Genomic DNA, 24,977 nt, shown 5'->3' on the forward strand with positions numbered 1-24,977 from the left:
GCCCGCCCCCTGACATGTTCTCTATAGCACGTCTTTGTTCTTTTATTAAACTAAACGTCTGTTGTTGATCGTATCTCCACAGCAGCATGTCATTTCTGTCTCTTCGCGTTGCGTTAACACTTATCGATCTCCGTCTCGCGCCACAGAGCTCCGTGCGCGCGCATCGGGACCGAGCAAAAAAAAGTCACTTGTCAATCTGTCCACCTGTCCGTGTCCGGGCCGGTGAGGTTTCAGCTTTGCAGCGGTGTCCCCGCCGTCCCTTTCATCACGGCCCAGTTCATGAAGAAAACCCACACAGTCAGTTTGCCTCAGCAGCTGCTAGAGGAAGACTAGAGGCCTTTAGATTGTATCATGGTGGAGTTAATGGTTGACAAACAAGAGAAAATGTTCTGTTTAACCCTCCTGTTACCTTTACATTTACTAACATATTTTACCCTCGGGTCAATTTGACCCCAGCAATTAAAACCTCCAGAAAATTATTAGAATTAATATTGCTTCCCAAGTTTAAGTGTGAGGTACTTTATGTTTGTTTGTTGACTACCTAAATAGCCCTTTAAATAAATTAAAAAGTTGATATTTCTTATATGTTTGACACAGTGAAAAACAGCCTGGGGTCAAATTGACCCCAAAGAACACCGACATTAAACATTGAATGGGGTCAAATTGACCCGAAAGGTAACAGGAGGGTTAAACATTCTGTTTAGGATGAAGATGTATTAATGTTCCATATGGAAGAAAACTGCTAAATAACTGCTGAGTTGCAGCACCATTGTATAGAAGAATGTATAAATGTATATATCCGTCTTTTGTCATAAATCTCTATGTTCTCACAAAATATACCGAGAATATCGGTAATATGTGATTAATCATGATTAATCCACAAAAACCTGTGATTAACCCGATTAAAAATTGTAATCGTTTCATAGCCCTAATATATACCAATGAACCGAAGTCCCAATATTTAGACTGCGGAGGAGGGATGTAGAGACGCCGTATACGTCTCTGGTAGCGACCCCGCCCTAAAGCATACTCTTCTTTATGTTGTATGTAGGAGCCATTAATTATGTCTGCGTATTATATGTTTGAGTGTGGAGCCTATCTCAGGTTGACCACAGGTGGCAGTGTGTATCAGCGTGGCAGGTAGTTTATATATGTGGCACAGGTGCAACTGACGGAGGTAATGATGCATGGGTGACGGGGAGATCGCACATGTCTGCACCGCAAGCAAGACACACAAGAGTGAGACCATGACATTAGTATACATGCAGTTGTATTGCCAGTCGTGAACTGTAATTAAATGGGAATCTCACCCAAAGACACACTGCCACCCGTGGTCAACCTGAGAGAGGCTGCACACTCAAACATATTATACAAAGACATAACTAATGGCTCCTAATCATGACTCCCCGTCAGTAGAAATGGACTATCATTTATGAAAGGAACATCATGCTGCATTGAAAAAGTCTTGAAACTAGAGATTGAGACCATAAACTCAAGTTTACAATGTTTACGTTCTCGTAGACTTCTATACAGTAGGGATGCACCGATCTGATCGGCGCCGATCCATATCGGCAGTTATTCCCATTATCGGTTTTGATCGGCGTTCTCAAAACGGCCGATCAGATGACGTCACATCTGCGAGAAAAACTATCAGAGACGTTTTAATCGCCGCGCATCGCAACGGAGACGATGCGCCCGGCGAGGGCCGCAGAGTGAGAGGTCCACGAGGGGATCCTCACACAGCGAGCGGCATCCCCGTCCCCCGAGTTGAATCTCTGGGTCAACTCAGCCGACACTCACATGTCTGCCCCTATAGACTGATGTTCACGGTAAACACATTCGATCAGGAGCGCGCGAGGGTTTTGATAAAGTTAGCGGAAGGATTTAAGTGACAACATCCGGTTTTGCAAAGTTAGCGGAAAGAACCACGTGAAACAATATCCGTTTTTCAAAATAAGATGTCGACAAATCATACACGAACATATACAAGTAAACAATGAACTGATTTTGTATCTTTATAGATCTTTTCTGAGACTTAGCTTAAATTATGCTAACATTTAAACATTTTTACTGTACCAAGGAAGAGTTTATAAAAATAAGTCAGACTTTTGTATGTTAAAAAAAGTCCTGTATATAGAGTTCCCCAAGAGTTCCAGGAAATGAATAATGCAGATGTGTTCCATACATATCTGAAATCCCCTACAATAGCAATGAAACAATTTTAATGTATCAATTAGGACATTTTTCAAAGTAAAAGTCCAAAATGTTTAAAGAAATCGGTAATTTCTTTAATGTTTGAATTGCTTTATATATGTATTTCCTCATAGTCCTAGGCAATAATGCTACACAATAAATAGAATGCTTCAATCGACACCGTGATCGGTGATCGGTATTATCGGTGATCGGCAGATACTGATTTCAGTGATCGGTGATCGGCACCAAAAACCTGATCGGTGCATCTCTACTATACAGCTGGAGGAGTCGACCCCAAGTGGACAATAGATATAATGCAGCTTTAAGATGAAAGAGATATATACTTTTATTAATCCCCAAGGGGAAATTAGTTCTCTGCATTTAACCCATCCTTAGTTATTAAGGAGCAGTGGGCTGCGGTGAAGCGCCCGGGAAGCAACTGGGGGTTCAGTGCCTTGCTCAAGGACACTTCGACTTGCAGCTAATGGGGAGAGCGGGGATCGAACCAACAACCTTAGGGTTGCAGGACGACCCCCTTACCCCACTGAGCTACAGCCGCCCCACACTTTCACATGAGCTCGGCAGAACGGGAGGTTTTTGCCTGGGCCAGACACTTGAATCAGAACACAGATTGCAGTTTCTCACAGTCGTAGAGTCCTTTCGGTATTATTCGACTGACGAGAGGACTTCTGTCGGGCCAATCTGCCATAAAGACCAGAGCGGTGGAGCGTGAAATCGATGGTTGCCTGTGTGTAGAGTTTCTCCCTCTTCACAGAGGATCTCTGGCTCGTCAATAGTTACCAAAGTTTACTTTTTTCTAAGTGTTGGTCTGCTGCCTGCAGTTTGTCTCAGGAGTTGTTGCTGCTTCTTGTCTATTACTCAGTGGATCGTAACTTTACTGACGGAGACATAATATCACTGCATGTCGTGCAGAAGGTCACACTGGTCATCAATTTGTTAACAAGATATATGTCTGGGCCGCAGGATGCTGTTTTTACTAATCAGGAGCTGCTCTGTGTGTTTAAACAGATGCATCCATAATGTTGAATAATACTTTTCATTAAAGAATCAATAAGTTCATTTGGCTCTTCTGTCTTTCACTTTGTACTTGAGTTATATTAGTTGACAAAGAAATGTGATACATTTTGTTAACGGCTACCTTTTCTCATTTCAGTCATAGCAAATTGATCGTCAATCACTTTTCCGTCTGAAATATAGTGAAGTAGAAGTATAAAGCTGCATAAAACCTCAAAACTGTGCTAAACTACAGCACGGTTCTTGGTGATTTCCCACCACTATTTAAAATACCTGAATTATACCCACCCTTTGCTTTAGGGAACAGGCCCTTGTGTGGGTTTTCCAGGGGCCCACCAAATCATTAGACGCGCCTCTGTCTGTAGAGATGACTCCAATCATGACGCCAATCGGTGTGAACATGCTGTGTTTTGTTTTCCAGTGGGGACCGAACACGGCCAGGCAGCCATTGAAAGTGCTGCCGTCTTTCTGTTCGAGACCTTCCACAACACCGACCATGTGGGCACAGAGGAGACCCGGGCCATCAAACAGATGTTCGGCCCCTTCCCGTCGTCTGCAGCCGAAGCCTCCTGCGCCTGCGTGGCCCGCCTGGTGGCTCAACTCGGAGATTCCCGAGTTGAGAACTTCATCCAGACCGTGTGCTCCCGTCCCAACCCCCAACGAGGCTCGGCTTTTGGACGCAACATCGCCTTCTCGCATGACTGCTACGCACTGGACCCTCTGGAGGACCTGCCCTGCTCCGGCACCCAGGAGGATAGCACAAGTCTGGACTTCCTCAACTTCCTCAACAACCAGCAGAGCGAGAGGAGGGCCGGCGAGGAGGAGGGGTCCAGCTCGGGAAGAGCTCTGAGCTCTCGGGACGACGAAGCCGTCCTTCGGACTGAGGTGGAGAAGTTTCTGGATGGCGGCAACATGATCTCGTCCAGCCCAGAGGAGCTGTGCACCTCCCTGTTTGAAATGCTGGCCTCCCACAAGAGCAACGACGAGCTGCAGAACGAGGTTTGTGCCACTGGGAGATACAAACTGGGATATAGATACTAGATCGGATACATTGTTCTTGGGGTAAATTAGCTTTGTGCGGCTCACAACCTGTTTTTATCCGTAAAATTGACAACATAAATGGCTTGCATCGATTCCTGACCCATAGGCTTCACTACTTGGACATAGATAAATGAATCAATTACGTTTCGTTTCACTCATAGAGACCTGCTACTTCAATTATCAGGAGACATTCAGAGAAGCAGGTTGTAGTTTCGTTACCACTGAGCGGTGTCTGCCGATCTGGGCTCCACCTTTTCATACGAGTGGTGCAACCTGTGCGTGTGACCTGTTGGGGTTATGGTGAGTGCATGACAACACTCGGACTGGGTTTTTAACACCTCGCTATCTCACTATTCACAGTACAGCACACCTGCAGAGCAGCCGCTCCATTCTAAGCCACGTCTCGGGTTTTCCCCCTGTGCGAATCGCGTTTGAACGCCTTCGCTCGTCACCTGTGACGTGAGCACTTCAGATGGTCACACGGGCAGAGCACCTGCTCTCAGTTCACGAGCAGAACCTGAAGAACGGCCGTGGAGAGGTCTCTCTGCCGAACTGGACGACAGTCGAGGAGGTCGTGGTGCTTTAGCTGACTTGGCTATCACCGAGAGCACCTGGAGCAGCCGACAGGAACGAGAAGCTCCGCCCCCCGTTTCCATCGCACGTCTCTCGTACTGTTAGTCAGATTGTCAGCGAGGTCATTTTGTCTCGGACTCTGTCAGAGTTTCTGTCCGGGCTGTTGTTCTCTGTGGATCTGGGCTTCTCAGCAGTTAGTCGGTCGTCTGATGAAGACCTGGTGAAGAGGCTTAGGGATCAATTTTGAACTTAAACGGAAAAATGAGGAGTCAACTCTCAGCTTGAAGTTCTGTGACATGAAGTTTGATGTGTCCTCATGGTATGTTTAATACCTCGTGGGCTCCTATTGATTCTATCACCTCGACCTTCAACGGCGAGCCTTTGGGGTTTGACTCAGCATGTCCTGGCTGTTAGACCAAGTAGTCCTTGGCCTTTACCTCCAGGCCTTTTTTTTTAGACATTTCTGACTTCCTGGGTGAATTTGACCTTTGTTGGTAGGAAAGACCCTTTATTTTTGAGTTATTAGCAGATCGACATGTTCACATAAAAGCAGAGGTCAACCTTTAAGACGGCCTCTTTGAGAAACTCAATGTCTTCTTCACAATGTAGAGAAAGATGAGATAAGATCATGTTGATGCTCTGCAGGGGGGGGGGGTCATGATATATATATATGTGATATTTTTTTCATCATTACAAACAAATAGGAAATATAAAACAAATCTGAGAGAGCGTGATTTCTCAAGTATGTGCACACACAAGGGATTTGTATTCATGTATTCATTCCCTCCATGTACCGAGAAATAACAATACAGGTAGAGAATAGATAGGACTGTGATGTACACAAGTCGGGAACCATTAGTGCATGAAAATATTCTAGAAATATTTATAAAAAGCACCCACAAATTACACACAAGCAGAAAAGACCCAACAAAAAATGTTTTGTGTTACATGCAGAAACATGCTGATGATTAAACTGAATTGGGATTTCATTAAAAAAAAAAAAAAGTTTTCTGCATGTCAGGGGTTGTTTTACCATAATTAATAATACGTGACTAGTCGTCCCATCAATCTCGTCATCAGCAGTTACGGCTCTGAGCAGCGAACTCAAAGGTTGCAGTTCTGTTTGAAGATTTATTTTCGAGTTGTGGCTTTTTCCAATCCACCACTAACACCTGTGCCATCTCAAACACGCTCGTGGCTTAGTTTTTCCACCCAGGGAAACCGCAGAGAGCCGGGTTTTAGAATATTTGTTATTGATAAAAACAAGAAATTGTTCCTGTCTCCTGCCTTTCCGAGAATAATGGAACGACAGTGTAATTTATGTTCCAACGCTGGCTGAACATCTTGTGATAAACAGATGGGGGCGGGGGCGGGGGGGGGGGGGTTGTTCTCTCTGCTGTGCTATTACTAGCGTTTTGTCTCCGGCAGTCGCACGCGTTTATAAAAACTGACGGCATGACAGATATTGTATATGCAACATATGTTTCCGTGTCTTTGGGTGGGGGGAAAAGCTTTCAAGCCGGAGGAAAATAATGGGAGGACCAAATATGTTTTTTACCAATTAGCGCGAGCGTTAGTGCGCTCAGAAAGGACAGCTATCAATAAAGCATCGTTGTTGTTGTTCAAGCACGGCTGGATGAGAAACCTGAAATCCTGTTTGATGGAGCGCCTCACAGGGACCAGACTTCCTCATCGCCACGCTGTGCATTGCGCTGAGCTCCGAGAACAGGAGGCGGACGAAAAGCAGCATACGGGTCAGGTTCAGGATCACGGTCGGCCTTGAAACCTCCAGAAGTTATTTGCCATTCGTTACGTTTACTTCTGAGTTAGGAACGTGCTCCATCATTCTGTCCTCAGCAGTCTCTCCCACTTCCTGTGTCCGTCCCCCTCAGCGTTTGAGTCTGCTCCTCTGCAGGATCTCTCTCTGTTTCTCTTTATCTCTCTCCCTCTTCCTCTGTTTCTCTCTGTTCTCTCTCTGTTTCTCTCTCTACAGAGAGATAGAAGTTGTACTTCAGCTGGTTACAGTTAGTTCCAATGTTTCTCACGTAGTTGACATTTGGAAGCAAACTCTCCCATTGACATCTTAGGTATGTGTGTGTGTGTGTGTGTGTGTGTGTGTGTGAGCACCTGCAGACTCTCCACTACAGTGGTACTGAATAACCGTTGAAGCTTCAGCGAGGAATATTTGCCAATATTCAAAGCTTGCATAATGAATATTCTGAGTTTACCTTTCCTTATTTCATGGACTATTTGAGATGTTTGGGCTAATCTCGGTTCATTATGCCTTGACGAGTGAAGACGAAAGAAAAAACATTGAACGCTCTGAAGAACTACATTGACTTGTTAGACAAGGGTCTGGGGGAGTTGGGAGAATGGGGGGGGGATATTATCCGTCATATTTTGTTAATATTCTTGTATATTTGTAGCATCTCAAAAAAAGGTGTGAAATGTGGCTCATATGCAGAAAAGAGGAGTACTGGGAAGCTAAGAGTGGGCGTGTCCTGTGTTGACCTTTAGTGTTAGTATAAACACTGAAGAACTGCTTCATTCTCTCATTTAACATTCTCTCTTTTGTCTTTTGCTAAACGAAGACAAACAAAACAAGTCATGTGAAAAAAGTCTAAATTATTTTGGCAGTGTTACTGAAACTGACGTTACTCTCAGGACAGTTAAACTGATGCAATATATTTTATTCCAAGTAGAAGCAGGCTCAGGGATTTGGACAAGACGAGATATTAACTCATTAGTGGTTGTAATTAAGTCTTCCTAAAATCAAGTTCAATGTTATTGTTTTGAACACTGACATTCAGATATTTAGTTATTACCTTCGCATTGAAAATGCGGAAGGTTATGTTTTGATCGCCGTGTATTTATTTATTTGTATGCGTGTTCCTCGCATAACACAAAAAGTTTTAAACCGAATCGCATGAAATGTGGTGGGATGATTGGTTATTATCCGGGGACCATTTGATTAGATTTTGGGATCGATCGGGTCAAAGGTCAATGTCAAGGTCATGAAAAGGTCAACGTCTTCTTTTTACCATAGCACGGTCCATTTGTATCCAATTGGCATGCAACTAATGCCAACATGTTCATAATTCAATGCCCAATCTTGTGATATGCGAAGGTATGCGCTCTACCGAGTGCCCATTCTAGTTAGTTATTTAACCAGCAGCTTGCACTTGACACCTGTGAATGAGCAGAAACGTAGCCGATTCTTTATAATAAATGCTCTGTCAGAAAAAGTTTGATCTATTTATATACTGTCAAAATGAGATTCCACATATGATGTTTTTACTTGGTATTGTTTTCCATGTTAATGTATCTTGTAATGTATACATGTTGCCATATATTAATGTCTGGTAGAATTAAGACAAAATCCACGAGTCCTTAAATAGTTTTTGTCTCCTCATCGATGTTATTGCACTGCATATTCGACTGCTTTGAAGCATCTCGGGTGCATAAATTTTTCCAAATTGGGGTTCATGTTGAATTGGTCTCACACAGCCCTGTCGAGTGGTGACTTATTTCAAATGTCATTGTTCCATTTACCGCCTGACGAATGAAGTAGGCAGGTCTGAATGTTAAACCCCTGATAAAAGGAGCAGAGGACACAGAGGTTCACACTCCCTGTCGCCTTGGCGATGTGGAGCTCTTATACAGTTGATGCTTTCGGACCGGATGGTGGATTGTACAGAATTCATCTGGAGAAAGTGTCCCTCTCAGTTCCCAAACCTAATCAAGTCCACTGCGAGGATGGAATTCATGGAAGTTCATAGGGAAAGGGATAATACCCCCCCCCCCCCACACACACATACACCAACCACTCCCACCATACTATACACTCATCTCTAATAACAGAGATTCAAGGAACCAATAGAAGTTTGGAACACATATGAAAAGAGACCACCGAGAGAAACAACGACAACCCCAACAAAGATGGTGGTTGACCCGGCATCAAAGCGCGTCTTTTGTTTTAGTTCCCTGCTGCGCTAACTATTGCCTTCCCACGGGAGGACGGACTGAAAGAGCACGTCGTACCTCTCTTCTGAAACCAGCCCTTGGAGGATGAAGGAGAAAGGAGAAAAAAACCCACTGCATTGTTGTACAGGATCCCTGGGGCCTTAAAGGTCTACTATTTTCCAATTAGAGAGCACACACTCGATCATCACTTCCGTCTCGCGACGGTATTGACGACTGTCCGCGCAGCCTCGTCCTCACGACGGTTGTAATTGTGAGCTGCCGTGCACCGGATTTGGAGTTGTTGTTGTTTTTCTGTCACTTGCTAAGTGCCAGGTGGCTATGTTTGGGAGGCTAAGTGGCGGAGCATATTCTATACCAGGCGGATGGTAATTACCAGGTGCTCATCCTTGGCAGTAAGAAGCCATAGGATGTGTGTCCATGTTTGGATGCGTGTGCATGTGTGTGTGTGTGTGTGGGCGGTGATGTCGTTGCTGCTACTGTCGATGACTGTATTTTCGTCGACTGATTTTGACCTCCTCTCTCTCTCCCCCCCTCCCCCTCCAGCTGTTCGAGCTGCTGGGCCCAGAGGGGCTGGATATGATCTCCGTCCTCCTCCGGCGCCGGGCGGCCATCGTCGACTCCCTCCTCAGCATCCCGACTGACAGGACCAGCTACCCAGCAGGTGAGACAGCCCCACGGCAACCAGGTCATCGCCATAGTAACCACAATTATATCGACCGGTTGAAGTACACACAAAACACCATGCATTCGTTTCCGTAGATAAAAGAAAAAAGATTCATCTGAACCGCACAGGCTCCTTAAAGGTCTTCAGGTTATGTTTTGATCGCCGCGTATTTATTTGTATGCGTGTTATTCACCTAACTCAAAAAGTATTAAACCGAATCGCATGAAATTTGGTGGGATGATTGGTTATTATCCGGGGACCATTTGATTAGATTTTGGGATCGATCGGGTCAAAGGTCAAGGTCATGAAAAGGTCAAAATCTTCTTGAATCGCATGAAATTTGGTGGGATGATTGGTTATTATCCGGGGACCATTTGATAAAATGTTGGGATCAATCAGGTCAAGGTCATGAAAAGGCCAAAATCTTCTTTTTACCATAGCACGGTCAATTTTTATCCAATTGGCATGCAACTAATGCCAACATGTTCATAATTCAATGCCCAGTCTTGTGATATGCGAAGGTATGCGCTCTACAGAGTGCCCGTTCTAGTTTATTCAATGCTTTCTGATGCAAGCGGGTGACCGGTAGGGCCCAATAACACCGGAGAGCCTTTCCCCCGTAGCTGCAACATTGTGTTTGTCAGCTCTGGGGGAAAGTTATGCTGGAGCTCATTTGCAGACAGACTGTTGCTGCTCAACCTCAGTGTGTTCAAACCCGGTTTGGAATTGCTGAGCGACGTCATCGAACCAAACATCCTCCCGTATCCGCCTACACGTCGGCAGATAATTACCCAGGAGCTGCAACACAATACCACCGCGCGATGGCCAGTACACCGATCGATGCAGCATACATGTTTATCTTCTCGGACGATATACTTTATTTATTTACTGGCTGTGTTGCATTCTGATTTCTTCATATGTTGTGTAACATTCTGTGGCCAATGAAGCTCCCGTCATACACGAAGAATTCAAGGGCTTTTATATCCCGGGCTCTTGGTACGGTAAACCTCTGTAAACATTCAGTATATTAAAGCCCAGTACTGCAAAAATAACAAATACATCTACACACTGTGAATCCATAACATGGGGGGGTGTTATGCATTAGTCCATTGCCGTCATCAGTTTATTGGCCTTGAGTAGGAGTAAATAAATCAATATATACAATAGTAGTTTATAACTTTCATCATGTTTTGCTTTGAGCACTTCTCATGCACCTAAAGCAAATCGGAGCTGGAGCATCAGCTGCTGCAGGTGTTGGAGCACAGAGATCCACTCTCTTGATTTACAGAATATGATTTTACATGGCAAACATTTCCAGAAGATGTAAATGTTGAGAGGAAGGCATCAAAAGTGATCAACGACAACAACTTGTGTGTCAGCTCGTCGGCCGTTTTCCATAGTTCTAAAACAGGGATGTGAAACTGCTGAGTATTAGGTGAAGGACGATGAGGCGAGGCGATTACGTAATACTTGTGACCGGCTTACTGGTGAATAAGAGACATACATGGGGACACTGAGGGCCGACATGGACACGCTGCCCAGGCCCCGGCTCCTGTGTGCAGCAGACTGCCAGGAGTTTTTGTTGTCGTTATCTGGCTCTCCAGCAGCTTAACGCTGTTTATTGATTCTGTATCAGGTAGTATTTCACAAGGCTTGAAAGTGAGCTGTTCTCAAGCAGCCCAACTTTAGCTTAACCAGCCTCCATGCTCCTTCCTTCCCTCTGTCAGTCCCTCTATCCTTCCGTCTGTCCATCCCTCCCTCTGTCAGTCCCTCTATCTATCCTTCCGTCTGTCCATCCCTCTTTCCGTCCCTCTTTCCGCCCTTCTGTCAGTCCCTCTGTCCATTCCTCTGTCAGTCCCTCCCTCTGCCTTCCATCTGTCCGTCCCTCTGTCTGTCCCTCTGTCTGTCCCTCTGTCCGTCCCTCTGTCTGTCCCTCTGTCTGTCCCTCTGTCTGTCCCTCTGTCTGTCCCTCTGTCAGTCCCTCTGTCAGTCCCTCTGTCAGTCCCTCTGTCAGTCCCTCTGTCCGTCCCTCTGTCAGTCCCTCTGTCAGTCCCTCTGTCAGTCCCTCTGTCCATCCTCTGTCAGTCCTCTGTCAGTCCTATGTCAGTCCCTCTGTCCGTCCTCTGTCCGTCCCTCTGTCAGTCCCTCTGTCAGTCCCTCTGTCAGTCCCTCTGTCAGTCCCTCTGTCAGTCCCTCTGTCAGTCCCTCTGTCAGTCCCTCTGTCCGTCCCTCTGTCAGTCCCTCTGTCAGTCCCTCTGTCAGTCCCTCTGTCAGTCCCTCTGTCAGTCCCTCTGTCAGTCCCTCTGTCAGTCCCTCTGTCTGTCCCTCTGTCTGTCAGTCCTCTGTCAGTCCTCTGTCAGTCCCTCTGTCAGTCCTCTGTCAGTCCTCTGTCAGTCCTCTGTCAGTCCCTCTGTCAGTCCCTCTGTCAGTCCCTCTGTCAGTCCCTCTGTCAGTCCCTCTGTCAGTCCCTCTGTCAGTCCCTCTGTCAGTCCCTCTGTCAGTCCCTCTGTCCGTCCCTCTGTCCGTCCCTCTGTCTGTCCCTCTGTCTGTCCCTCTGTCAGTCCCTCTGTCTGTCCCTCTGTCAGTCCCTCTGTCCGTCCCTCTGTCAGTCCCTCTGTCCGTCCCTCTGTCAGTCCCTCTGTCCATCCGTCCGTCCCTCTGTCAGTCCCTCTGTCAGTCCCTCTGTCAGTCCCTCAGTCAGTCCCTCTGTCCGTCCCTCCCTCTGTCCGTCCCAGCTTTGTGAACACGTTAACTCAGGAACACCTGGAGGGAGTTTAATGATATCTGGAACAAACATCCGACTTTAGGGCTGCAACAACGAATCAATAAAATCAATCAATATTGATTATTAGAAGAGTTGGCAACGAATTTCATTTTCGATTTGTTGTCGTGTTGAGTATTTAAAAAAACAGTCGAGCGCAGAGCAACAAAACAAAGAGCAGAGCGGAAGTCGAGGAAAGATCATAATGCTGCGTTGCGAAAGCCAATCGGCACTGACGTTGTGACGTCGGTGAATCTAACTGGCTGCTGCTGGAAGCGGCAGTCGTTCAGACGTAGTCGGTGAAAGTGACCGAGCTGTGTGGGCCTACGGATGATGTTATGAACCCGAACACGTTAGATGTTACGACGTTTATGGGATGTACACAACAAGTACTAGTCGTACTAACTAGTGGTTAGTTCTTTCGCGGTGGATGGCGGAAATGACAAAGGTTTACACGAAGCAAAGCAACAGAGATAAGCCACGCCCCCTCACCGACGTGCTTAAACCACAAATAATCGAGCGAGTCAACTCCCGCGAGTAAAGTGTTGTCAGTTCTGTTTTTGACTAAAGCGTTGAAAATTAATGTTTTAATTTTTTGTATTATCCGATTCATCGATTAACCGAAAAAATTATCGACAGATTAGTCGATTACTAAAATAATCGTTCGTTGCAGCCCTAATCCACTTTGACTAAAGGATTCATCAACTGATTAGGATTTTGGTGATACGGTTGCTGTGACCTCCCAAAAGCCATTTATGGCCTTATCTCAAGAAATCATATGCTAATTCTCACAATTAACACAAATATCTGCTAGAAAGAAGTGATGACATTTTGGATAGACATGGATGAGCAAGGTGGCGGTTCTGGTTTTTACTTAAAACGCCATCCTCCATCCTGAGCCATGGCTTCCTTTGTCCTGAGTGGGCTAGTTGTCCCCTTCTCAGTATGTGGGGCAGAGCTGTAGGTATTTAAAGATATTGGTGGGAAGATAGGATTGATATTTTTTCATTGGCAGAGCTGTCTTTTGATCCATATGCAAGGTAGACATCAAAGAGCGGCTGAAGATTAGAGTAGAGAATTCTTGCTTTTGTCAGAATAATCCCTGTAACTATTTCAAGTCACTCGCACTCCTTTAGATCCTGTAGAGGTTTTGGAGTCACTTGAAATTCAAAAGTCCTATATATAGATTAGAATGCTTCATGTGATACATGAGATAATTAATGTTCATCTACCGGGTTAAATCAGAGACGTGTCCCATCTGCCCCTGTTCAGTTGTACTATTACTCAATGTAATCATTAGTGTGGCTCAGACATGATGTAAAAAAAAAAAAATACAGTTAAGTCAAATGCAAATATTTAATCATTCAGATGCAAAAACCTATTATGAGGAATTGTGTTGAATATTAAAATATACTCCTGATTACAACTCTTTGATACCTGAGGTACGCTATGAACCTTTTGACAACCAGCGGTGCTATTCATGTTTATGTGAGCGGACACACACACACACACACAAGAACGCAGATGCATCCACACAAGCGTATGATTGACATGATGCACACAGTTAGTGGTTGGGAGCTAGAGCTAGACCAATTACATTGTCCATAACTCTACCCTTTATAAGGCGTTTGCAATTTTTCTTCCAGCTTCGAGGGTTCTCCAAAACGTTCCCGCATCCGTAAGTCACGACGACGATGGATGAAAACGTACAAGGACATTTTGCCTTGCTGTATAGAGACGGTTCCATTAACAGCTAGCCAACAGGATTATGACACTGGCTGCAGTATTCCTTAAAGTCGTATATAGTTGAGAAAAATTCATTCTAAATATAGTGTGGAAAGCTACACAAAAAATCCACATTTCCAGTGACGGTAAAGTTTGCGGATATTTGTTTTTCATGTACGCCTGAGTTTGAGGATCACAGGCTTCTCTTCCATGAAGAGCTCAGAACTACTACTTGGCTGTTTAAATATTTTCTTGCTGAATTATAAGCTCATTAACTCACCCGCACAATATCACCTTGCTGCTTGCTGCAGAGCAAGTTTATAGAAATTAATTTGGAAAAGTTGTCCGACGTGTTGCATTTACGTTGGCGCTTTTTATTCCGGAAGAGAAGCTGCAGACCGCCGGGGCTTCTCTCGGGGTCCTCTGCGGTCTCACGCTGCCGACAGACGGCTCCATGTTGATCAGCCATTAAAACGAGCACATCCGGGACACATCGGCACAGATTTGGCTGATAAAATGCCCTGTGAAGTATATGGGCCAGGAAGTGTGCAAAAGGAAACCGGCTGTAGTTGTGCCGTCGAACTCCTCTGGTGTCATTCCCATTGTGAAGAACTTTTGATCAGCATTTCACATTTTTCACTCGCCAGACAGCTTTTGAGATTAGTGTTGCCTTGACGACTGAGGGTGAAGTCAGGAGAGGTTAAAAACAGGCTGATTAAATGTTCCACTATTTGCATGCCGTCAGGAAGTGTGGGATTTAGTGGGAATGCCTGTCTCCTGCTGATTAGCTTTTTACATTGCAGTTTGCAGCTCGGCACTGGCATGTTTATCACAGCACAGATTCTCTGGGCGGCTCTTTTCCACATTTCAATAGCTGATAGAGGCAGCGATATGTGTGAGTGGACAATCCTAAAGACAATGTGCCTCCACATCCCAAGCTTTTTGAACACGCGCTGAAGAAATCACCGGGCCATTCAAGAGAAAATCATACGGACGCACTGGCGTTAAATCATAATGTTTATGGCGCCCGCTCAACCTTGATCCCCCTGATTGCAACCTCATGTTGTCAGTGAAGGCATCTGCCATTTTCTGCTGTGTCATCGTACAACACGACTGTGAATGTTTACATTCCACTTTGCTAACTGCAAACCCAAAGACATCTGATGTTCTATCGACTAAATTATGCTAAAAATAACAAGCAGATTACTTTATGGTGAAACGGTTGCAGCCCTTGGAGTAAAGTTCACTGTTGAACATTTTTTTGGTGTTTCACATTATATTTACATTATTTGGGATTAGATCAATGAGTCACTTAAAGACATATTTCATTAGCTGCAATCAATTTTTGTACGAGTAACATATCTAAAACTATATGTGAAGCCAAGTTCACACTCCAATATATATATATATATATGTGTGTATATATATGTATATATATTTTACAATATCAACCTCCCTTCACATCTCGGTCACAATATAACATCTTTTCACAAATCCAATTCACAGGATCCGTTTATAAAACGGTTTTAAACAAACACTCGAGGACTTGACCCTTTCAAAGTCCTTGTATACTTAAAAAAAATTATATTTACATTATTTTTAATGCACATTTCAAATGGGATTCGATAAATGAGCCACTTAATACATATTTAATTAAGAAACATATCTAAAACTACTGTATGTGTAAAGCCAAGTTCACACTCTACTCTGTTCAAGAAAGAAAGAACAAACAAATCCCGGTGGGGAAACTCTTCTCTGCATTTGACCCAACCTTAGTTATTAAGGAGCAGGGGGCTGCAGTGAAGCATCAGCCCACTGGCATCTTTCTTTTTTGAGAACATTATCAACGGCATAGTCACTATATATTTGATGGCAGTCGTAGTCGTGGCTTAACCTCAACATGTATTCTGTCTGTTTTCTTATCGGGAAGAAAGAAGAGCAGTTGTCTAAGTATGAGCTGTGTTGTCCAGCCGTCTCTCAACATCAAGGAGACACGCAGAGAGGTGGGCGCCCAGCGGGGGGGCTGACAGCCCCATCCTGGTAGAAATAGCCCCCCGTGGAGTGTTTGTGTTTGCGCGTACAAATGCCTTTCACTGGGTCATTAAACACACCTTCTCCTTCTGATCAGGTGTTGGACAAGAGGTGTCGAATGGAATATGTGTAGAAAGCCACGTAGGCATCGGTTTCCCGGGCTTGATGTACCGGAGCAAATGGTTCTGCCACAAGTGTACTGGGACTTGTGGCCGATGTCCTCGGGCCACGATCAGAACGGAGGCTTTACTCTGCCGCTCGAGTCCAACCTCGGCTCACAGCTCCGAGTGTGACGGCTCACGGAGAGGATGCAGGGATCCTCACCGCTGAGCACGTTTCACAATGACGCAATCTATCTGGCTTCCTGAAGTGCATAGAAGTCAGCACTTGGACACTTTTACTTTTTTTATAATTATTATAGGACTTAAGTGTTGCTGAGAGCTATGAATTTAAATGATTATGCAACACTTTGAGTGGACAGAATTAAAAGGAGTGCCTTAAATGACTTTGTGATAGCGGGAATATAACATTAGCACTTAGCAGTAATTTGGATTAACGCTGACATAATTGATTATTTATATATATTTGTATATATATATACATTTTTTAAATATATATATATATATTCTACATATGTGCATGTTAAGTTATGCAATTAAACCCAGGGATTAGATTGTCAGACAATATCTGACATCCAAATGCAGTGTTCTACTCTCACTGACATTACATTGACCTCCACAGAGTATCTGTATGTTCACAAGGTCACACGCTTAATGAAATATGACAATATAGGTTTATATGACAGGTTCCAATTTAGATTTCTTTCGATTTAATAAATGTTAATATTTGCAAGAAAATAGTCCCCCCCTGGGCTGGTTGCCTGCATATGCCGAGGCAGTTGCTATGGAGTCGGTTGCTATGGAACTTAGCGTGAACATTTATTTTGTCATCATATTGATTTCATTATCCGACTATTATTTACATTATTTTGTCTTCGTATTGTGCAATCGATGAGAAACTGCTCGGCATCAGTAGGATGACTTTGATACATGGTTGTCAGGTGGAGGTGTGTTGCTCCACTTTCTCTGGTGTCGGTTGCCATGAGCTGGTTTGTTTGGTCCCTACGCCCTGACCAATGGGCTAACCTGACCCTTACTCCTTGAGCATGGCATAAAGGATGTTATATCTGTTCACACCTGAATCCTCTCTGCTCTCTGGATTCATCTCCTGTGGCTCATTGGGATTCGTCAAAGGCGCGTAAAACCACCGTTTTGTCTACTTGCCCCTCAGGAGTGTTGAGGTACCGAAATTGTAAAGAAATTAAACAAAGCAGAGGCATGTGGGTATTATGTCATGGCCATGAACCAATTGGATTGCTTGAGCGACCTGTTTTACAACTTTTGGTGGAATCCAGTTCTGCTTCTTTCATGCAAACTGAGCTGACAATTAAATGCAACTGTGAACTTTTTTCTTTACTTAAATCTTTATTGTTTAACCCTCCTGTTACCTTTCGGGTCAATTTGACCCCATTCAATGTTTAATGTCTGTGTTCTTTGGGGTCAATTTGACCCCAGGCTGTTTTTCACTGTCAAACATATCAGAAATATCAACTTTTTTATATATTTAAAGGGCTATTTAGGTAGTCAACAAACAAACATAAAGTACCTCACACATAAACTTGGGAACAATGTTAATTCTAATAATTTTCTGGAGGTTTTAATTGCTGGGGTCAAATTGACCCCGACTGTAAAATATGTTAGTAAATGTAAAGGTAACAGGAGGGTTAAATGTTTGTCTTAATAATTTGATTCACTGTGGGAAGAAAAAAAAAAAAACGGGGGGAAAAAACACGAATCTGATTGGCCAATTTTAATACGAGTGGTAACATTACACGTGCGTATGTGACTGAGTATTGATCACATTGTTGTCTCGCGACCTTCTCCTTGCTCTACGGCTGTCAGATTGAGCGTGACGAGCTCATCCATACGGGATGGCAGCCCAAATAGATGATGGAAAGCGAATGTCTAGTGCCAGTCGATCATCCAGCGTAGTGGCGTGTCAAAGAAACAAACCTAGACACACAACATCCTTCACTTAGACTTTACATTATATCTTGACAGTGACTTGCCCAACACTGGTGGTAAGTCACTCCTCCATGTTGACTCTTAAAAAGGCTGCTCCTGAAAATCCTTGTGTATAAATGTGTGAAAACACAATGACGCCATCTCGGAAAGCAGACCCCCCATCTGCTCTGGCGACGCTCTTCACCGTGATTGTGGCGCCATGATCGCTTGTGGGAAGAAAAAAAACGGGATCCTGGAGATTTGGAAGCAATCATTATCGGAGACGCACAACAAGGCACAATCGCTCCCAGAGAGGAAGGGGGAGAGGAGAGGAGAGGAGAGAAGAGAGAGAGGAAGGGATGGGGGAATGGTTTAGACAGAGGAGTTGGTGCATGGACGGTGCCAGAGGTAAAGGGGGTTGGCGGTTGGGGAGGTAATGGGAGGGAGGGCGAGAGTGACGAGGACGAGGGGAGAGCTGCTGGAACAAGAGCAAAGGCTGCAGCAGCAGGTAGAGCCGCCAGACGAGATAAAGAAGAAATCGTTCAGTCAATCAGCCGCGCCGCGCCGCAATCATCAGATCTCATCTGTTTTCAAGAGCAATTCGGCCTTTTTATTGAGCTGTTGTGCCTCAAACAGGGAGGCTGCAATGGGGGAGCATTAGCCCCTGCAGTGTCACATGCACTTGCATCTGACATCAATGGGCTATCAAGATGGCCGCTGGAATATGAATCCATCTCCGCTGACATTGGCTGACCCGATCTCGTCTTCTCAATGTGAGCAAATGGCTCCTGTTGTCCGACCCAGCGAGAAGTCAAACAGTGAGGGTCCTGTAAACTCTTCAAATATTAGAGATGATAGGATCGATGCTCAAAGCCATGCATTCTAAGGATAGAGGTCATGGAGAAGATTTTGAAAAATATGTGCTCACGATGTATTATTAATCTGTTTTCTGCAATTATCATCGGTGCAGTGTAAAGCTATATATTTGTCTTTTGTTGTTAGCTTTATCTGAAATATGAAGTCATTTCTCAGTCCCATCTTTATCATTTTGGTGAATGTGTGACGGACCACATAATTTTTACTCAAAAAACGATAATAACAAATTTAGTTTTCCACATTTATTTACATGTATCTAGCATTGTATTCAGATATTTCACTGCTTTTGTGAACCTATGACCTTTGGTAAACCAATTTCAAACACCAAAACAGTTCGTTCACATGATTAAAGGTGTGTTTTCAGAAGAGATATGAAGAATTTGTAAAAATCGAACTTCAATTTTCAGCTTTAGGGCCATATTTTCTCTTTCCACTTGTACCTGAGGACAATTGTGCCTCATTATATAGAGAGCTGAGACAATCCGTCCATTATTTTGTGGGGTTTAAAACAATTAGAAATTATTGAGCTTGATTATTTCGTTGGGTAAAAATATGTTTTGAATGTTGAAAGTGATTCCATTGATCTTTTTCCAGTAAATGTCAATTTCTTTAACTTTGCACCTTCAATTGAAATGTATAAAAATCAGACGCAATCTCCAGGTTTAATAAATTACATTGCGTGTCCAAATGCTCCTGGCCCGGCCCCTCTGTCACATTTTAGAACCGATTGTGGCCCGCAAGTCAAAAAGTTTGCCCACCCCTGACTTAAAGTGTTCATCATGGGTCTTTTTTTTTTTTACTTCACTCCCATGATACTTTGCGTAGTCTTTATTTGCTGCATTAATGGTATATTTCTCAATGATGGTTTTAAAAAAGTCATTAAATAATACTTAAAAATGCTCCGATATACTCACCGTCTTCCATGAGACTTCCATTTCCAGAAAGATATAATGGTTGCATTCTGTCGAGGAAAAGTTTTGATGTAGTAACATTTTTCTTTTTCTTTACTATGTTTTTTTCCTCCAGATATGAGCCGGCTAGTCGGTGGAGAAGGCACCAAGCCCACCTACGGGTGCCAGGTGACAATCCAGTCAGAGCAGGAGAAACAGATGATGAAGATGTACCGCCGGGAGGAGAAGAGAGAGAGGAAGAGAGGCAAAGGGATAGACGACAGCGACTTTTCCGATGCCGCCCTGACCTTTGACCCCAGAGAGATGAGAATCCAGCGGTATATCATCTCTTCAAACTTTTCTCTTGGTCTTTTTTTCCTTTCTTTGTTTGTCTTTGTTCTCACTCTGCCCGCCCCCATCCCTGCTCTCAGGTATCCGCACCAAAAAAAAAAAGCTTCTGCATTTTTCATGACTACCTGGTTCGAGCGTTCCAAACACACAGCAACAGCTATTTTGTTATTTATTTTTTGAGGATTTCTTTGAGGATGAAAAAAAAAAAAAAGAAAAGAGCAGCGATCTGTTTAATTAAAAACGTAGCACGACCAAATCCAGCCCAGTGTGAAGGAACAGATTAGCAGAGAGGTAAGCCACTTTAGGAAGGAACATAATGCCTCACATCTGTGCCTCTCCATTTGAATCATCAGCTGCGCTATTTATTCCAAAAGCTGAAACGTGGATGGAAGCGAGGGTTCACACATATGGAACCAAGTGGTTGCAGATGTGTTTTTTTTTGTAGCAATGACAGTGCCGTTTATTCCTTTCCTCCTAATCTTGACGTTGATTAATTTACCCTATCGAGCTCCTTTTGTTTACAGCTCGCAGAGTTGTGTTCTTCTTTGTTTCACATGTTCTCTGTGTGTTTTCTTGTGTTCAGGGAGCAGGCCCTGCTGACGGCGCGGCGGGAGCCCGTGCTGAGCAGAGAGCGGGTGTACGAACGCATTCGCTACCCCAACGTCTACGACTGCTACGCGGAGGCCACGAAGATGCCGGCGTTTGTGGGAGGAGCCAGGGTGAGGCTTGTTAGTTCTCAGTGAAATGTCTGCTGATTGTCTCTCGTGGATTTTAAACACAATGTAGACGTTGACAAAGAGCAGGCGCGTTAGCTGAAGTGTACTGTATATATTTAATTCTAGTCACCGGATTGATGAACAACTAATTGACTACGTTTTCGCTCATAATCGTCCGATTACACAGTGACAACACACATAATACCCATAAGCGTTTGCTCTTTGGAGTTTTTGGAATATCTTTTTACATTCTTAAAACCACAATCTCTTCTCCTTTTCATTTATTTATTTTTTCTTCTTACTTTATTTGTATATTTTTTTAAGAGATACAGGACTGTCTCAGAAAATTAGAATATTGTGATGAAGTTCTTTATTTTCTGTAATGCAATTAAAAAAACAAAAATGTCATGCATTCTGGATTCATTACAAATCAACTGAAATATTGCAAGCCTTTTATTCTTTTAATATTGCTGATTATGGCTTACAGCTTAAGAAAACTCAAATATCCTATCTCTAAATATTAGAATATCATGAAAAAGTATACTAGTAGGGTATTAAACAAATCACTTGAATTGTCTAATTAACTCGAAACACCTGCAAGGGTTTCCTGAGCCTTGACAAACACTCAGCTGTTATAAATCTTTTTTTTAACTTGGTCTGAGGAAATATTAAAATTTTATGAGATAGGATTTTAGAGTTTTCTTAAGCTGTAAGCCATAATCAGCAATATTAAAAGAATAAAAGGCTTGCAATATTTCAGTTGATTTGTAATGAATCCAGAATGCATGACATTTTTGTTTTTGTAATTGCATTACAGAAAATAAAGAACTTTATCACAATATTCTAATTTTCTGAGACAGTCCTGTATATTTAAGAGATGTTTAAAACATTTTTTTAATGAATTAACGATCTTATAGTTTTAACTTTAATTGTAAATGTTGGTTTTCAAACACCTTTACGAAGTGACGTTATCTATACATTTTAATCGTCATTTTAACAATGTATGTCTTAAGTGTACAACGGCCTTGGCCCTGACATGAGCAGCAGAGTTTCCAACAGTATAGGTTTTTCCTATTTATCTTGGGAGCACTTATATTATATTAGACAATAGACAGAGAGGTGGGGAATAACATTTAACAAACAACCAGGGACCATGTGAATGACCGTTCTGCTCTCCTGGTCCGGAGGTTATGATGTCGTCCGTTTTCGTAATGTTTTGAACGGCGCACCACATAATCACTCCCTATTTACTAGTCTTTACCAAAAACTCCCAAAGTTCCCCTAAAACACAACGGTCAGAATAATTCATATCGCAAAGCATAGCAACACAAACTCTTAACAAACTGTACTGCAAAAAAAAGACTATGCCATGAATATGGCATTATAGTCCATGTAATTGAGCCTCCATGTGGTGTACTTCAAATTATTGTTTGAAACAAGTATGATGAGATGTTCAGTGTGTATGATCTGCTCTCTATTTTCAAGGAAGCATTAAGGATATGGGAATAAAATAAATGTGAAACATTTTGAATACACAGCCACATTTATAATTATGTATTTAGTGACTTTATGTTTTCCTTTCCGAGTGTGTTTTAAAAATCCAGTTATCTTCATCCAGAGACTTTGAGGTCACGTGTGAGGTCTGGGTTTACCTCATTCTCATGTGTGTGTGTGTGTGTGTGTGACATTCAGTTGCTGCTACCCGAGGGAATCCGCAGAGAGAACACCAAGATGTATGAAGAGGTGGAGATCCCACCCAGCCAACCCATGGCCATCGGCTTTGAAGAGAAGCCCATCTTCATCGCTGAGCTGGATGAGGTGGGAGACACGTGTGTGTGTGTCTGTGTGTGTGTGCACTGTGTTTCACATTTCTGTTTGTGTTTGGACAAAACCAACACAACGATAGGCATGTTAACTAGTCACATCGAGAGGTGTTGGTAGAAGATTTTTTTATATTTGGATGGAACTCGGCTATTCTCCTCTCAGTCAAAGCAAGAAAATAAACAGACTTATTTCCGAATATTTCAAAGAACCTCTTTATTGCTGGATTTAGTTTTTTAAAAGGCCAAAAATGAAACTGAAATAATAGCACGTAAATAGGCCTTTCCCTGAATTGTCTCTTCCACATGAGGCCACGATGATTGTTCCACCCGTACCGGTTCTCGGGCCTCACTTGTTCGGTGGTCACGGTAATTGCACTTTTGCCTTAAAAGCAGCCAACCGCTCCATAGTATGGCCAGTGTTTCTCCCTATAGGTGTGTGTGTGAGTGCTGCTGCCCCCCCCCCCCACACACACACACAAACACACATATAGGAGGGTAGAGTGCAGCAGAGGAGAGACGGGTGGAGGGAACATAGTGCTGTTAGTGGGTTTTTTTGTTTTTAGCTGAGCTGGACCAGAGATTATTGGGTTTTTTCCACTTATCTCTCTGTGAGGTTTTCTGGAAGTGATGTCATGTAACCGCGTTGCGAGGAGCGAGGAGCGAGCGACCAGCGACCAGCAACCAGTCGGCAAAAGAAAAAGAAGGAACTTTTTGTCTTTCCTCGTGAAGCAACGATGAGTATGTGCTGTGAGTTTGTCACTCCAAAGTAAAACTGGTTGATTACATGACTTTATTATACATTATGGCAGTGGTTCTCAAATAGGGATACGTGTACCCCTGGGGGTACATGAAGGCACTCCAGGGGGTACGGAAATAAAATAAAATATATATTTTAAATAAGCAACAATTTAAAAAAATCCTTCAATTATAAGTTTTAATAAGTTTAAGTTCATAGACTGAATTGTATGTATTTTATATGAAATCAGATACTGATGTCAGTCACAATGCTGCGTACATGTTACATCTTTTTTCAACCAAAAATGTTTTGCACTGGTATGGGGTACTCGGCTGAAAAAAATATTTCACTGGATGCACATCACTGAAAAAAGATGGGAGAACTAACCCTGGTGCACTATGGTGGTGTGTGTGTGTGTGTTAACCCATAGTGTTATTTGTGGCCTATAATATGGCTCTTTATTATAGTATATCATTATACTATTGGACGCCCACAACCTGGAAGCAACAGCAGGGTTATTATTTTATTATTTCTGCTTGTGCCGCAGGATGAAGAGACACATTCTGAACATCCTCGTGCAGTCAATAAAAGATGTCGTGCGGCGATAACTAATATTATTATATTTTCAACACTAAATATGTTTTATTATTTACGAAAGCCTTCGTCGGAACGTTTTCATTCATTCGTTCATTTCATTTCAACGGAAATGTTTGCAACGTAAAAAAATCTCATTTGCTAGATTCTGAACAGACACGGTAACGAACACGGAGAAAAAAAATCATTCTCATGAACTCCTGGTCAAGGCGCTGCATCTCTGTGCCGGCTCATCACGGGCGACAACCGCACGCACTCCACCTCAGACCCCATTGTGTCGGTCTTTGAGACGCGTCTTGTCACAAATGGAAGAAAATAAACAAACTCCCACTTAAAAGTGAATCCTGAAGTTCTTCAGTCGTCAAAGTCAAGAGCTTGATAATAATGTACACAGGCGCTGTTGTTTTGATGTGTTGGAGGTGTTGATGGAGAAAACCAGTGTTAATAGTGTGGATACAATAAAGTAAGATAGTATAAGGATGTTCTGAAACTGGGCTCTTCGCAAATGATGGAAAACAGGCTTCCGGACGCGTGTGAATTAAGTTCTCAACATTTAATGGCAGGAAGTGTAAAACAAACATTCAAGGCCTCACGATCGTGGTTTTCATCGGTCCCGGCTCCTCAGCCTTCCGGCGTCCCGTGGGAAGAGAACGCTATCTCTAATCCACAAAGTCTTAGACTCAAAATCAGCCAATCCTCACTCTCAAAGGTGAGTCCAGCCTTTAACACCTAGTGATTGGTTCAAAGTCCCGCTAGAACAATGGAGGGGTCGAATGTCATGAACCCCGGGTCAAAACGTCACTTCCGGTCAAGTCACTAAACAAGTATTTTCACAATACAAGCCCCGTCTATTATTGTAAGTCACTTCACTTATTTTAACCGGCTTCGTCAATCTATAATACTAACACACAGTCACTCTCA

The 24,977-nt window shown here is 43.3% G+C and overlaps 1 protein-coding gene across 1 annotated transcript in view; it reads left to right on the plus strand.

The window, feature by feature from the left end:
• Positions 1 to 24,977, plus strand: part of ascc3 (activating signal cointegrator 1 complex subunit 3) — a 169,343-nt gene that overhangs the window by 15,083 nt on the left and 129,283 nt on the right. The window contains exons 4-8 of the mRNA XM_056433517.1: positions 3,650 to 4,227; positions 9,370 to 9,487; positions 19,973 to 20,174; positions 20,771 to 20,906; positions 22,596 to 22,721. Of these exons, the coding sequence (XP_056289492.1) occupies positions 3,650 to 4,227; positions 9,370 to 9,487; positions 19,973 to 20,174; positions 20,771 to 20,906; positions 22,596 to 22,721 (1,160 nt within the window). The remainder of the gene's footprint in view (positions 1 to 3,649; positions 4,228 to 9,369; positions 9,488 to 19,972; positions 20,175 to 20,770; positions 20,907 to 22,595; positions 22,722 to 24,977) is intronic.

Source organism: Pseudoliparis swirei, chromosome 16 (genome assembly GCF_029220125.1).
Source record: "Pseudoliparis swirei isolate HS2019 ecotype Mariana Trench chromosome 16, NWPU_hadal_v1, whole genome shotgun sequence".
In the NCBI taxonomy this organism is placed as follows: Eukaryota; Metazoa; Chordata; class Actinopteri; order Perciformes; family Liparidae; genus Pseudoliparis; species Pseudoliparis swirei.